General features: G+C 44.7%; 1 protein-coding gene across 4 annotated transcripts in view; it reads left to right on the forward strand.

The window, feature by feature from the left end:
- Positions 1–15,816, forward strand: part of nbeal2 (neurobeachin-like 2) — a 75,417-nt gene that overhangs the window by 55,230 nt on the left and 4,371 nt on the right. For all 4 annotated transcript variants that reach the window (XM_083645617.1, XM_083645618.1, XM_083645619.1 and 1 more), the window contains 13 exons: positions 45–140; positions 271–395; positions 511–651; positions 746–876; positions 2,886–2,995; positions 3,449–3,566; positions 11,364–11,461; positions 11,699–11,815; positions 11,919–12,005; positions 12,104–12,213; positions 13,016–13,188; positions 13,342–13,436; positions 14,959–15,075. In XM_083645617.1, coding sequence (XP_083501743.1) covers positions 45–140; positions 271–395; positions 511–651; positions 746–876; positions 2,886–2,995; positions 3,449–3,566; positions 11,364–11,461; positions 11,699–11,815; positions 11,919–12,005; positions 12,104–12,213; positions 13,016–13,188; positions 13,342–13,436; positions 14,959–15,075 — 1,518 coding nt within the window. The remainder of the gene's footprint in view (positions 1–44; positions 141–270; positions 396–510; positions 652–745; positions 877–2,885; positions 2,996–3,448; positions 3,567–11,363; positions 11,462–11,698; positions 11,816–11,918; positions 12,006–12,103; positions 12,214–13,015; positions 13,189–13,341; positions 13,437–14,958; positions 15,076–15,816) is intronic.

The following is a 15,816-nucleotide window of genomic DNA, read 5'->3' on the forward strand; positions in this document are numbered from 1 at the left end:
TTAAAATATATTTGAGACCATTCTAATGTTGGTGTTTTCAACAGAAATGGGTATGCAGAGAAATCTCCAATTTCGAGTATCTGATGCAACTGAACACCATCGCTGGACGCACGTACAACGACCTGTCCCAGTACCCTGTGGTGAGTGTGTGCTACTGCCAATATCATCAGCATAAATAAATACATGAAAAAGACAAGTGCCGCTCAACCTTTTATGCCCACTGTATGACAGACTTACAGTATGAGCTGTTGTGTCCGTCTCTCTCTCCAGTTCCCCTGGATTCTGTGTGACTACTCCTCTCCAGTTCTGGATCTTGAGGACCCAGCGGTGTTCAGAGATTTGTCCAAACCCATCGGTGTGGTCAACCCCCGCCACGCACAGAACGTCAGAGAGAAGTAAGTGGTACTCACCGGTTCTGGTAATGGTGAGAAAATTTACTGTAATATGGTGTAATATTATTCGGTGTGTAGCCTGTACTTTTTAAGCATTTTTCCCTCTCTCGCCCACTAGGTATGAGAGCTTTGAAGATCCGACAGGCACCATCGACAAGTTCCACTATGGCACACACTACTCTAATGCAGCGGGAGTCATGCACTACATGATCCGCATGGAGCCGTTCACCACCCTGCACATCCAGCTGCAGAGCGGCAGGTGGGTGTGGTGACTGGAAAGAAGAAAGAAAAGAAATGTAATTGAGCTTGTTTGTTGGTATTCTCTGCTCACTGGCAGCCGTGTCTGTGTTTAGGTTTGACTGTGCAGACAGGCAGTTCCACTCGGTGACAGCAGCCTGGCTGGCTCGCATGGAGAGCCCCGCCGACGTCAAAGAACTCATCCCAGAGTTCTTCTACTTCCCAGAGTTCCTGCAGAACATGAACGGTGAGGAAGCTGACTTCAGAAGCTATCAGGGGGAAACTGGCTGTTTGGAAAGCAAATTCATCTGATTTGTTTTAGCCCTGAGTGGTATGGGTGACAGCGTGTTTATATATTGTTAATATTGCTCGGATACGCCGTACGTACAGTGTACCGAGCCGGTTTACTACTCCTCTTACGCCTTCTTTCTGAGCCTTCTTAGATGGTTAAGAAACTCCTCTCCTCTCTCGGATAAGTCTGGCTGACTGGTTCTCCTTCCTGGCAGAGTCCGTTTCCCATGTCTGCTTCTGGTTGGCTGGAAATTTGCACAGGGCATCCACCGTCCGATGAATCGACTGGCCTCTGATGCATTTTTCCAGGCTATTTATTAGGGGTGCACCGATCGATCGGCAAGCAATCTGTATCGGCCGATTTTGACCTCAAATATGTGATCGGCGATTGGCCATTTTTTTATATTATTATTATTATTATTTTTTTTTATAAAAAAAAGCCCTATCACTAATCAGGTTTTCCAACGATATAAAATACAATGCCAATTGGTATTAATAAAGGGGAGAGATAATCGACCTAAAATAACGTTTCCAAACTTTCTTTGAGGAGTTTATATATCGGTGATCGGTGATCGGTAATCGGTGATCGGTCGATGATTGGTTGGGCAGATATTTCCCATAGGCAATCGGTGATCGGTGGCAAAAAACGTGATCGGTGCACCCCTACTATTTATAGTGATTTTTGGCAAAGTCACCGTGGTTTTTGCAACACTTTTAACCTCATACAAGTTGTAACTTCCTGCCAACACCCTATTTTTCACACCTGCACCTTCCGATCCGGACTTCTGATTCCATACCACTTCTGCATTTACTCTCACTTCCTCCTGCCACCCCAAATATGGTTTGTGTTAGGTCGCCCCAGGCCGTACCCGCTGCTTAACCTTTGTGCCAGGTCGCCTCAGGCCGCGTCCGCCGGTTCACCTTACTCCTTTGTGACTTACCCCGTTCAGGGCAAAAATGCATCACAACACTCATAACTTTCCCTTGAAACATGGCCACATCAATTTGGTAACCACTGTCTTTGTCTGAGTGACCTGCCACTTCCTCAAACCACTTGAGGCCTTTACAGTAGCTAACCCCAAGGCCCACACATAATTCTATTGATCATACAGTGACTGTTATACATTCTCTAATTATTGTATCTGATTACTGATCATCGGTTACTGATTATTGATCATTGACACCTTACATAGCCTACCATCTTACCCATGGTTATAAGTCTTATCTATGATTCCAGATACACGCACGTGAATTGTACATCCTACACGTGAGTGTTCACTCTCTGGCTCTGCTGCATCCCATGCGCTGGATGCGTGCACATTGACACACACATCATGATTACCCCACAGGCCCTGTGTGTCACACATCATGATTACCCCACAGGCCCTGTGTGTGTGTGTGTGTGTGTGTGTGTGTGTGTGTGTGTGTGTGTGTGTGTGTGTGTGTGTGTGTGTGTGTGTGTGTGTGTGTGTGTGTGTGTGTGTGTGTGTGTGTGTGTGTGTGTGTGTGTGTGTGTGTGTGTGCGTGCGTGCGTGCGTGCGTGCGTGTGTGAAACCCATAACGTTTTAACTGTACATTTACACAGTTTCATATTTATCCACCAGACACATTTAGAACACATTGATTGCAACTTATAATCTATTAAACACATAAACAAAACCTGATTATCACTTATATTTAACTGATTATAAACCTTATTATATTACCTGAATTATAGTATCATAATGCAATAGCCTCTAACTTGCTCTTTTCTTCCTGCTCCGATGCTATTTGGCTGCTGCTTCCTGAGCAGCTTCAAGCCGTGGTGTCCTGGACGACATCACTCCTCCGCTGAATGTGCTCGTTGGCTTGTAGGATATGTGATCCCAAAACACAGGGGGGCGTTCGAGGGGATGTGGGTGAACCGTACTCATTCCAACAATATTTGTGATCTAATGCTTGTTTGTTGCTGTATGCTTGTTGCAGGCTTTGACCTGGGCAGCCTGCAGATGTCTCAAGACACGGTGACGGATGTTCTGCTGCCTCGCTGGGCCACCTCGAGAGAAGACTTCATCAAGAAGCATAGGAAAGCTCTGGTGAGACGGTGCAAACACACCAAGGCTATCAATCATTCCACCTTCGGTCAGGACAGCTGAATCACTGCCGATCTTTCGGAAAAGACTAAAGACACACCTTTTCAGGCTCCATCTGGGCCCTTCTTGATCTAACTTCGTTCTCTCTCTTTCCTTATTAAAAAAAAAAAAAAAAAACCTTGTACCACTAACCTAAACTTGTACCACTGTTCCTTCAGAAGTTGTAGTTGTCATAGACTGTGCTCCATAGTTGATTGCTCTATTGCTGACAAAAAATGTGTTATTGTAAGTCGCTTTGGATAAAAGCGTCTGCCAAATGACGTAATGTAATATGTAATGTAATCATGCTCACTTTACTTCAAGCTGTATACAAATGCATTTATCTTGTTGTTAATATATACAATGACAACAACTATCCACACTTGACAGCAGGTTTGTCGTTGTACGTTTCCCTAGGAGTGTGAGCATGTGTCCAGTCACCTCCACGAGTGGATTGACCTGATCTTTGGCTGCAAGCAGAGAGGCGAAGAAGCAGTGGAAGCCCTCAATGTCTTCTACTACTGCACTTACGAGGGTAAGTCAAAGAAGGAACGCTGTTTTGGAGTGTAGGAAGGAACCCACAAATGTGTGTCCTAAAGCCCAATATCAGCTTTCTGGCTGTGTTTTTCTGGGTTGTGATATCACACTCTCTCTCCTCTCTTGTGTTGTGATATCACACTCTCTCTCCTCTCTTGTGTTGTGATATCACACTCTCTCTCCTCTCTTGTGTTGTGATATCACACTCTCTCTCCTCTCTTGTGTTGTGATATCACACTCTCTCTCCTCTCTTGTGTTGTGATATCACACTCTCTCTCCTCTCTTGTGTTGTGATATCACACTCTCTCTTCTCTCTCTTGTGTTGTGATATCACACTCTCTCTCCTCTCTCTTGTGTTGTGATATCACACTCTCTCTCCTCCCTTGTGTTGTGATATCACACTCTCTCTCCTCTCTTGTGTTGTGATATCACACTCTCTCTTCTCTCTCTTGTGTTGTGATATCACACTCTCTCTCCTCTCTCTTGTGTTGTGATATCACACTCTCTCTCCTCTCTTGTGTTGTGATATCACACTCTCTCTCCTCTCTCTTGTGTTGTGATATCACACTCTCTCTCCTCTCTTGTGTTGTGATATCACACTCTCTCTCCTCTCTTGTGTTGTGATATCACACTCTCTCTCCTCTCTTGTGTTGTGATATCACACTCTCTCTCCTCTCTTGTGTTGTGATATCACACTCTCTCTCCTCTCTTGTGTTGTGATATCACACTCTCTCTCCTCTCTTGTGTTGTGATATCACACTCTCTCTCCTCTCTCTTGTGTTGTGATATCACACTCTCTCTCCTCTCTTGTGTTGTGATATCACACTCTCTCTCCTCTCTTGTGTTGTGATATCACACTCTCTCTCCTCTCTCTTGTGTTCTGATATCACACTCTCTCTCCTCTCTTGTGTTGTGATATCACACTCTCTCTCCTCTCTCTTGTGTTGTGATATCACACTCTCTCTCCTCCCTTGTGTTGTGATATCACACTCTCTCTCCTCTCTTGTGTTGTGATATCACACACTCTCTCCTCTCTCTTGTGTTGTGATATCACACTCTCTCTCCTCCCTTGTGTTGTGATATCACACTCTCTCTCCTCTCTTGTGTTGTGATATCACACTCTCTCTCCTCTCTCTTGTGTTGTGATATCACACTCTCTCTCTCTCCTCTCTTGTGTTGTGATATCACACTCTCTCTCCTCTCTTGTGTTGTGATATCACACTCTCTCTCCTCTCTTGTGTTGTGATATCACACTCTCTCTCCTCTCTTGTGTTGTGATATCACACTCTCTCTCCTCTCTTGTGTTGTGATATCACACTCTCTCCTCTCTTGTGTTGTGATATCACACTCTCTCTCCTCTCTTGTGTTGTGATATCACACTCTCTCTCCTCTCTTGTGTTGTGATATCACACTCTCTCTCCTCTCTTGTGTTGTGATATCACACTCTCTCTCCTCTCTCTTGTGTTGTGATATAATAATAATACATCGGATTTATATAGCGCTTTTCCAAATGCTCAAAGACGCTTCACAATACAAAACAATATAATACCATAACTTAAGAAAAGAGAAGAAAATAAATAAAGAAAATAAATAAAAGGTGAGAGAGGGAGGAGTTCATGGGTTGAAAGCAAGGGTGAAAAGGTGGGTTTTGAGGGCGTGTTTAAATGATGACAGAGTGTCTGCTTGACGGATATGGCTGGGGAGGGCGTTCCAGAGGGTGGGGGCAGCTGCAGCGAAGGCCCTGTCGCCCCAGGTCCGGAGCTTCGTTCTGGTGGTTTGGAGAAGGTTAGCATCTGCGGACCTGAGGCGACGGGTAGGCTTATGGAGGTGAAGGAGGTCAGAGAGATAGGAGGGGGCCAGGTTGTTGAGGGCTTTGAAGGTGATGAGTAATAATTTGAATTGAATCCTGTACGTGATGGGGGGGCCAGTGGAGATCGTGGAGGATGGGGGTGATGTGGTCGGAGCGGCGGGTGGAGGTGAGCATGCGGGCAGCGGAGTTTTGGACGTATTGGAGTTTTTTGAGGGTTTTGGTGGGTGTGCCGTATAGAATGCTGTTGCAGTAGTCCAGTCGGGATGTGATGAAAGCGTGAGTCAGTGTTTCGGCAGCAGAGAAGGATAGTGAGGGGCGTAGACGGGCAATGTTCCTGAGGTGAAAGAAGGCGGATTTGGTGATCTGGTTGACATGCGGGATGAAGGAGAGGGTGGGGTCGAGAATGATTCCAAGGTTGCGGACGTGGGTGGAGGGGGTGACAGTGGAGCCGTCAATGTTGACAGAGAAATCCTGGGTGGAGCGGGTGAGGGAATTTGGGCCAATGATAATGATTTCGGATTTGTCACAGTTGAGTTTCAGAAAGTTGTTTTGCATCCAGATTTTAATGTCAGAGAGGCAGGTGATGAGGGTGGAGTGGGTGGCGGCAGTGATGGTCTTGGTGGAAAGGTAGAGCTGTGTGTCATCTGCGTAACAGTGGAATTGGAGGCCATGTTTACGGAGGATGTGCCCAAGTGGTAGGATGTAGAGGATAAATAGTAGGGGACCAAGTACTGAACCCTGGGGGACACCGTGGGGGACTGGGGCAGCGGGGGATTTGGAGTTATTGGTGAAGATGAATTGGTGTCTGTCGGAGAGGTATGATTTGAACCAGGAGAGGGCAGTGTCGGTGATTCCAATGGTGGACTGGAGGCGAGAGATGAGGATGGAGTGGTTAATGGTGTCGAAGGCGGCGCTGAGGTCAAGGAGGATGAGGATGGAGAGGGAACCAGAGTCAGCGGAAAGTAGTATGTCATTGGTGACCTTTAATAGAGCGGTTTCTGTGCTGTGTTTTGTGCGAAAGCCGGATTGAAAGGGTTCGTACAGGTTATTGGTTTCAAGGTGGGATGACAACTGGGAAGCAACGGCTCGTTCCAAAATTTTTGACAGAAAGGGGAGGTTGGAGATGGGGCGGAAGTTGTTGAGATTGTCAGGGTTTAGTCCAGGTTTTTTAAGCAGTGGTGTAATGGCAGCGAGTTTCAGGGCGGGGGGTACAAGGCCAGTGGACAGAGAGGAGTTTATGACGGTAGTGATCAGAGGAGAGAGTGAGGGGAGGCAAGCCTTGACTAGGGAGGAGGGGATGGGGTCCAGGATGCAGGTTGTTGATTTCATGCCAGTCATGATGGTGGTTAGGTCGGATGCTGTGATTTCAGAGAAGGATGAGAGCGGGGGGTTTGGAGGCGGGGGGAGGTCGGGTTCCGGATCAGAGACAATGGAGGTGGAGGATTTGGCCAGTTGATTGTGAATGGTGTCGATTTTGGTTTGAAAGTGCGAGAGAAATGAGTTGCATTGACTGACGGTAAATGAGTTGGAGATGGTGTCCATGGGTTTGAGGAGTTTGCTTATGGTGGAAAAAAGTGTCCTTGGGTTGTTGCTGCCAGATTGTATGACGGAGGAATAGTGGGAGGAGCGTGCGTTATTGAGAGCTTCCTTGTAGTGCTGTTGGTGGATTTTGAAGAGATCTTTATGTACAGTGAGACCGGTTTTGTGGGCAAGGCGTTCAAGTTGGCGGCCCTTGGATTTGAGCTGATGGAGATGGTCGGTGTACCAGGGGGCGGAGTGAGTGAAGGAGACAGATTTGTTTTTTGGGGGAGCGAGTTGATTGAGACAGGAGGTGAGGGTGTGGTTGTATGTGTTAACCAGTTCAGTGGGGCAGAAATTCTGGATGAGGGCGGGGTCAGGGAGAGTGTCGGCCAATAGGGAGGAAAGGGAGGGGGGGTGAATATTTTTAAGGTTACGGAAGGTTATGGAGCGCTTCTGTTTTGATATCACACTCTCTCTCCTCTCTTGTGTTGTGATATCACACTCTCTCTCCTCTCTCTTGTGTTGTGATATCACACTCTCTCTCCTCTCTCTTGTGTTGTGATATCACACTCTCTCTCCTCTCTTGTGTTGTGATATCACACTCTCTCTCCTCTCTTGTGTTGTGATATCACACTCTCTCTCCTCTCTTGTGTTGTGATATCACACTCTCTCTCCTCTCTTGTGTTGTGATATCACACTCTCTCTCCTCTCTCTTGTGTTGTGATATCACACTCTCTCTCCTCCCTTGTGTTGTGATATCACACTCTCTCTCTCCTCTCTTGTGTTGTGATATCACACTCTCTCTCCTCTCTTGTGTTGTGATATCACACTCTCTCTCCTCTCTCTTGTGTTGTGATATCACACTCTCTCTCCTCCCTTGTGTTGTGATATCACACTCTCTCCTCTCGTGTTGTGATATCACACTCTCTCTCCTCTCTCTTGTGTTGTGATATCACACTCTCTCTCTCTTGTGTTGTGATATCACACTCTCTCCTCTCTCTTGTGTTGTGATATCACACTCTCTCTCCTCTCTCTTGTGTTGTGATATCACACTCTCTCTCCTCTCTTGTGTTGTGATATCACACTCTCTCTCCTCTCTTGTGTTGTGATATCACACTCTCTCTCCTCTCTTGTGTTGTGATATCACACTCTCTCTCCTCTCTTGTGTTGTGATATCACACTATCTCTCTCTCCTCTCTTGTGTTGTGATATCACACTCTCTCTCCTCTCTTGTGTTGTGATATCACACTCTCTCTCCTCTCTTGTGTTGTGATATCACACTCTCTCTCCTCTCTTGTGTTGTGATATCACACTCTCTCTCCTCTCTTGTGTTGTGATATCACACTCTCTCTCCTCTCTTGTGTTGTGATATCACACTCTCTCTCCTCTCTCTTGTGTTGTGATATCACACTCTCTCTCCTCTCTTGTGTTGTGATATCACACTCTCTCTCCTCTCTCTTGTGTTGTGATATCACACTCTCTCTCCTCTCTTGTGTTCTGATATCACACTCTCTCTCCTCTCTTGTGTTGTGATATCACACTCTCTCTCCTCTCTTGTGTTGTGATATCACGCTCTCTCTCCTCTCTTGTGTTGTGATATCACACTCTCTCTCCTCTCTTGTGTTGTGATATCACACTCTCTCTCCTCTCTTGTGTTGTGATGTCACACTCTCTCTCCTCTCTTGTGTTGTGATATCACACTCTCTCTCCTCTCTTGTGTTGTGATATCACACTCTCTCTCCTCTCTTGTGTTGTGATATCACACTCTCTCTCTCCTCTCTCTTGTGTTGTGATATCACACTCTCTCTCCTCTCTTGTGTTGTGATATCACACTCTCTCTCCTCTCTTGTGTTGTGATATCACACTCTCTCTCCTCTCTTGTGTTGTGATATCACACTCTCTCTCCTCTCTTGTGTTGTGATATCACACTCTCTCTCCTCTCTCTTGTGTTGTGATATCACACTCTCTCTCCTCTCTTGTGTTGTGATATCACACTCTCTCTCCTCTCTCTTGTGTTGTGATATCACACTCTCTCCTCTCTTGTGTTGTGATATCACACACTCTCTCCTCTCTTGTGTTGTGATATCACACACTCTCTCCTCTCTTGTGTTGTGATATCACACTCTCTCTCCTCTCTTGTGTTGTGATATCACACTCTCTCTCCTCTCTTGTGTTGTGATATCACACTCTCTCTCCTCTCTCTTGTGTTGTGATATCACACTCTCTCTCCTCTCTTGTGTTGTGATATCACACTCTCTCTCCTCTCTTGTGTTGTGATATCACACTCTCTCTCTCTCCTCTCTTGTGTTGTGATATCACACTCTCTCTCCTCTCTTGTGTTGTGATATCACACTCTCTCTCCTCTCTCTTGTGTTGTGATATCACACTCTCTCTCCTCTCTTGTGTTGTGATATCACACTCTCTCTCCTCTCTTGTGTTGTGATATCACACTCTCTCTCCTCTCTTGTGTTGTGATATCACACTCTCTCTCCTCTCTTGTGTTGTGATATCACACTCTCTCTCCTCTCTCTTGTGTTGTGATATCACACTCTCTCTCCTCTCTTGTGTTGTGATATCACACTCTCTCTCCTCTCTTGTGTTGTGATATCACACTCTCTCTCCTCTCTCTTGTGTTGTGATATCACACTCTCTCTCCTCTCTCTTGTGTTGTGATATCACACTCTCTCTCCTCTCTTGTGTTGTGATATCACACTCTCTCTCCTCTCTTGTGTTGTGATATCACACTCTCTCTCTCTCCTCTCTTGTGTTGTGATATCACACTCTCTCTCCTCTCTTGTGTTGTGATATCACACTCTCTCTCCTCTCTTGTGTTGTGATATCACACTCTCTCTCCTCTCTCTTGTGTTGTGATATCACACTCTCTCTCCTCTCTTGTGTTGTGATATCACTCTCTCTCCTCTCTCTTGTGTTGTGATATCACACTCTCTCTCCTCTCTTGTGTTGTGATATCACACTCTCTCTCCTCTCTCTTGTGTTGTGATATCACACTCTCTCTCCTCTCTTGTGTTCTGATATCACACTCTCTCTCCTCTCTTGTGTTGTGATATCACACTCTCTCTCCTCTCTTGTGTTGTGATATCACGCTCTCTCTCCTCTCTTGTGTTGTGATATCACACTCTCTCTCCTCTCTTGTGTTGTGATATCACACTCTCTCTCCTCTCTTGTGTTGTGATGTCACACTCTCTCTCCTCTCTTGTGTTGTGATATCACACTCTCTCTCCTCTCTTGTGTTGTGATATCACACTCTCTCTCCTCTCTTGTGTTGTGATATCACACTCTCTCTCTCTCCTCTCTCTTGTGTTGTGATATCACACTCTCTCTCCTCTCTTGTGTTGTGATATCACACTCTCTCTCCTCTCTTGTGTTGTGATATCACACTCTCTCTCCTCTCTTGTGTTGTGATATCACACTCTCTCTCCTCTCTTGTGTTGTGATATCACACTCTCTCTCCTCTCTCTTGTGTTGTGATATCACACTCTCTCTCCTCTCTTGTGTTGTGATATCACACTCTCTCTCCTCTCTCTTGTGTTGTGATATCACACTCTCTCCTCTCTTGTGTTGTGATATCACACACTCTCTCCTCTCTTGTGTTGTGATATCACACACTCTCTCCTCTCTTGTGTTGTGATATCACACTCTCTCTCCTCTCTTGTGTTGTGATATCACACTCTCTCTCCTCTCTTGTGTTGTGATATCACACTCTCTCTCCTCTCTCTTGTGTTGTGATATCACACTCTCTCTCCTCTCTTGTGTTGTGATATCACACTCTCTCTCCTCTCTTGTGTTGTGATATCACACTCTCTCTCTCTCCTCTCTTGTGTTGTGATATCACACTCTCTCTCCTCTCTTGTGTTGTGATATCACACTCTCTCTCCTCTCTCTTGTGTTGTGATATCACACTCTCTCTCCTCTCTTGTGTTGTGATATCACACTCTCTCTCCTCTCTTGTGTTGTGATATCACACTCTCTCTCCTCTCTTGTGTTGTGATATCACACTCTCTCTCCTCTCTTGTGTTGTGATATCACACTCTCTCTCTCTCCTCTCTTGTGTTGTGATATCACACTCTCTCTCCTCTCTTGTGTTGTGATATCACACTCTCTCTCCTCTCTTGTCTTGTGATATCACACTCTCTCTCCTCTCTCTTGTGTTGTGATATCACACTCTCTCTCCTCTCTTGTGTTGTGATATCACTCTCTCTCCTCTCTCTTGTGTTGTGATATCACACTCTCTCTCCTCTCTTGTGTTGTGATATCACACTCTCTCTCCTCTCTCTTGTGTTGTGATATCACACTCTCTCTCCTCTCTTGTGTTGTGATATCACACTCTCTCTCCTCTCTTGTGTTGTGATATCACACTCTCTCTCCTCTCTCTTGTGTTGTGATATCACACTCTCTCTCCTCTCTTGTGTTGTGATATCACACTCTCTCTCCTCTCTTCTGTAGGTGCAGTAGATCTGGATGCCATAGCCAATGAGACGGAGCGCAAGGCCCTGGAAGGCATCATCAGTAACTTTGGCCAGACCCCTTGTCAGCTACTGAAGGTTTGACTCCCATTGGACTAATTCACACACAACTCCAATACTCCAGGCTTTGGTTGTTTGTGTATTTCTGCCTGATGTGTGCCTAACCATAGTTTGATAAATCCCTACCCTCATCTCTATTTGGTTTGATCGAGGCATATCTGAAGCTTACTGTGTGTAGCTCAGTTTCTGTAGAGCTCTGTTTTGACTTCACATGTGAATGACTAACAGTTGGGGCCTGTTCTCATTTCCTAACAGGAGCCTCACCCTCCTCGTATGTCAGCTGAGAACGCAGTTAGGCGGCAGGCCCGCTTATTGGACACTCTGCCCCCCAATATCTTTGAGCAGCTTGATAAACTACGTTCATTTGTGGAGGTAGTGCTTTCAAAGTCCAGTCGAACTACATTGTGTTGTCATTTCCCCACCAACCCTCTAAATTCATAATTGTTCGTGTTTGTGTGTGCTTGTCATGTCTCAGGTGGTGAGTGATGGCCTTCCTCTGGTCCAGGCAGTGGTGCCTAAGAACCAGACTCGCTCCTTCATCATCCAGGGCTCAGATATACTGGTACTGTATGATCCAGTTGGGATACTCAACCCAACCATATCAAAGCAATACTGGGAGGTTCTTTTCATACACATGCTTCTGCTGCTGTTTCTCTGCAGGTGACTGTGAGTGCAAACGGCTTGATAGGGACACACAGCTGGCTGCCATATGACAAAAGCATTGCCAACTACTTCACCTTCACTAAGGACCCCACTGTGACCAATCTCAAGTGAGTCCCTTCAGAGAGCTTTGCCATATGAGTGAAGCCCAGGTTAAAGAGAACAAATTATAATATATATAATAGAGATGTAATATAATAGAGATATCATAGATTATAATAGATTAAGAAACGATGTGATAAAGCAATAGCAATAGGAACAATTTGTTGAATAAATAATCATTCAGGCTTGGCATGATCAGGCTGTTGAATGCCAAACATGACTTTGGACATTGTGGTATACTGTCTGCAAAATATCCCTCCAGCATAACCTCCCACAGATCTCATAACCACTGTCGCTCTCATGTATAAGGTCCCCATTGTGGTTGCATGGTCATTAGTTGCTATAGCAGAATACAGTATTTCCATGTGTGGTTCATTGCTTATGTATTTGGTTGATTTTTCTTGTGAATGTGTTTCATGTACATTCAGTAATTCTCAACCCAGCTGATGGATCCTAATTCACATTTTACTTATTGCAACATTACAAAAGTTTGCATAAAAATCTTCTGACAGTTGCATATAAAGAAAAATATCTCTCTAGAAAGTATTTTTTTTGTGAGACTTCAAAGCTGTATTTAATGAATGGTCAAATCTGTGAGTGGTTTAATGGACTTTAAATTCGACGTACCATGAACATGGCTCGCATAAACACTGAATAAATCAAGATGAGAACCATTTGAACATCGGGTTTCACCCGGCTTGTAGTTCACAAATGCTGTGATGGGATTAATGTGGCGATTATACATCTCCTCCACTCTCACCTCTTGCTTCAAACCTCCTTTGATGCGTCCAACCTGGCTGTGCGGTGCAGAGCGCAGCGTTTCCTGAGTGGGCCCTTCTCGCCCGGCGTGGAGATCGCTGCCCAGGTGCTGGTGGTGTCCAACGACAGCCGTCTGCTGTTCAGTGGAGGCCACTGGGACTGCAGTCTGCGTGTCACCCAACTGGGCAAGGGCAAGCTGGTGGGCAGGATCTGCCGGCACATTGGTGAGCTCTTATAGTCATAGCTGATAAATGTCTCAAGTCATAATGCTTACAATTGTTTGTGAGTATTTGTTGTTGTTGTTGTTGTTGTTCTTCTTCTTCTTCTTTTTCTTTTTCATTTTTTATGCCTTACCTATTTCTTTGTTTTATATAAAGATGTTGTCACTTGCTTGGCTCTGGATCTCTGTGGCATCTACCTCATCTCTGGTTCAAGGGACACATCCTGTATAGTGTGGCAGGTTCTACAGCAGGTAAATATGGTCATATTATTTATTTATTTTTATTTTATTTTATTAGTTTATTTGTCAGGGACATATGCAAAAAAACCATTAACCCCCATAGGGGAAGAGATGCTTTGTAACAGATTTAGCCATAGGCTACTTTCCATCTGGAGTCCCTGGGCAGGTGGATACAAAGGCCATTCAGAGTTAAAAACAAAACAAAACAATAAAATACATAAAGTGTAAAAAACAGGGAAAGGGCACAGGTTAGTATAAAATAGATAATAGTACAAAAAAATAAAATACATACATGCAAACATCTATATAGGTGCCAATCATTTTTATTACTCTGTGTTAAAGACACCATTAATTCCTTCCGGCACTTTTACTTCCTCGATTTGATGTATTGCCATCGATAATGGGGCGCGGCATAACGCAGTGAGGGGACCATTCAAAAGTGTAGAGCAGGGCTATTCAACTGGCGGCCCTGCCAATCAAGTCAGACCGGCCGCGGATGAGTTCTAAACCCCGCCCCCCCCACCCCTTTTTTTTTTTTTTACAATTAAACCTCATTTACTTATTACACCCGACTGGTTGTTTTTCAGATATGATCTAGCTAAAGTGAGCTAAACAAGTCAGATCCACTATAAATGTTTTTCAGGAGATGCTGTGATGTAGCCACAAAAAGGTGCAATATTAATGTTTTTCAGGAGATGGCGCTGTGATGTAGCTAATCCAGAAAGATGCATTATAAATGGTTTTTCAGGAGATGTGTGATGTAGCTAGCTAGGTTCTAAACAAGAAATATGGTTAAAATGTTTACAGTAGTTTTCCTTTCTTGCTGCACTACAATGTTACAATTAAATGCTGTGAGACGTAGCTATACACAAAAGATACAATATTAATAGTTTTTCATGAGATACTCAGTATTTAATACTGTGCTAGATTCTAAACAAGAAAGAATGTTTACAGTTGTTTTCCTTTCCTGGTGCACTATAAATGTTTACAAAGCTGTGGTGTAGCTAGGTAAGAGATGTCAGAATTGACCAAATTATATTTCAAATGGCTGACATGTGTTGTAGAATACTTAGATTTGTTTCAAATGTGTAAAATTAAGCTACTTTTGCAATGTAGTGAAATACAAGTTTTGAAAATTGTGGTGGCGCGTTGTGTCAAGTGTACATATAATGGGATTAATAGCTCGGGGAACGGTCCGGCCACCGGCCCCTTAGGTTTCTGACAATGTGGCCCCCTGAACGATTTAGTTGAATAGCCCTGGTGTAAAGCAATGGGATATCAATTAGGGAGAGAAATTGATGGGAGTGACAGAGGGGCAGGATTATTTACAAATATGTGATCATTTGATTGGTTGGAATTTATATTTACTCCTGGGGCAACATGAGGTCACCAGTAAAGATACTCTGTGTTCCAGGAAGTAAAGGTAATGGGGAGTTAATTTCATGGAGACTTTAAGCTCATTCATTTACATATTTTGGGGCTGGCAGGCTAAAAGTAGAAGCTACACATTTGGAATGTTCCTTCTGTCCTTCAGGGCGGCTTTTCCATTGGCCTGTCTCCTCGGCCAGTGCAGGTTCTCTGTGGACACGACCAGGAGGTCACCTGTGTGGCCATCAGCACTGAACTGGACATGGCTATCTCAGGCTCCAAGGTGAGAGGGCAGATGACAGAAGAGTTGTTACTCTGTGCACACATTAATACGCTGGCTAACAAACACTTCAAAAACACTTCATCAGGCAAGTCGTATAATAATGATTGATAGATGAACGCTATCATCTGTCAAAAGTACTTTTTTACACTTGGGGTGCGTTCACACCAAGCATGTGTCTGGAGTGGTTAATTTCAACTCTGGAGGGTTCACTCCCTGAATTTGGTTTGTTTGGGCAGCTGAGAACAATGCCATTCCCATTTGGGTGTACACCAAATAACCACACTGAGACATTTAAAGACACAGGTCTTGGTCGTCTCCCAAACAAACTGCAGTGTGGTTTGTTAGAAGTGAGAATGTAATCCGTACCAACCACAGGACACGACACCAAAATGTGCAGTGTTATGCACATAAGGAGACAGAGGTCGACATTTGATAGCCAGCGGTTCCTTATGCTTGGAAACCCTGGCATAGCAAAATGAACCGAGGACAAACCGCAGTCCTGACTGGTGCTCATATGTAGCTATTTGTTCATGTGTTCCTACCTGCTATGAACACCACTGAAGGTCAATTACGTCAAACGGCACAGAAAAGTCCATCATGCTTAGCTAAAGTTACAGGGACTGGAGTTGGATTTGGTTTTGACTTCCCTTGCTGCCAAAATCTGTTCACATGGACCAAACCTCCAATAAACAATCTAGTCGCGAGTCCATGTGACTTCTATTTACAAGCCCTGGTTCGCTA

Source organism: Poromitra crassiceps, assembly GCF_964638095.1.
Source record: "Poromitra crassiceps genome assembly, chromosome: 1".
Classification (NCBI taxonomy): Eukaryota; Metazoa; Chordata; class Actinopteri; order Beryciformes; family Melamphaidae; genus Poromitra; species Poromitra crassiceps.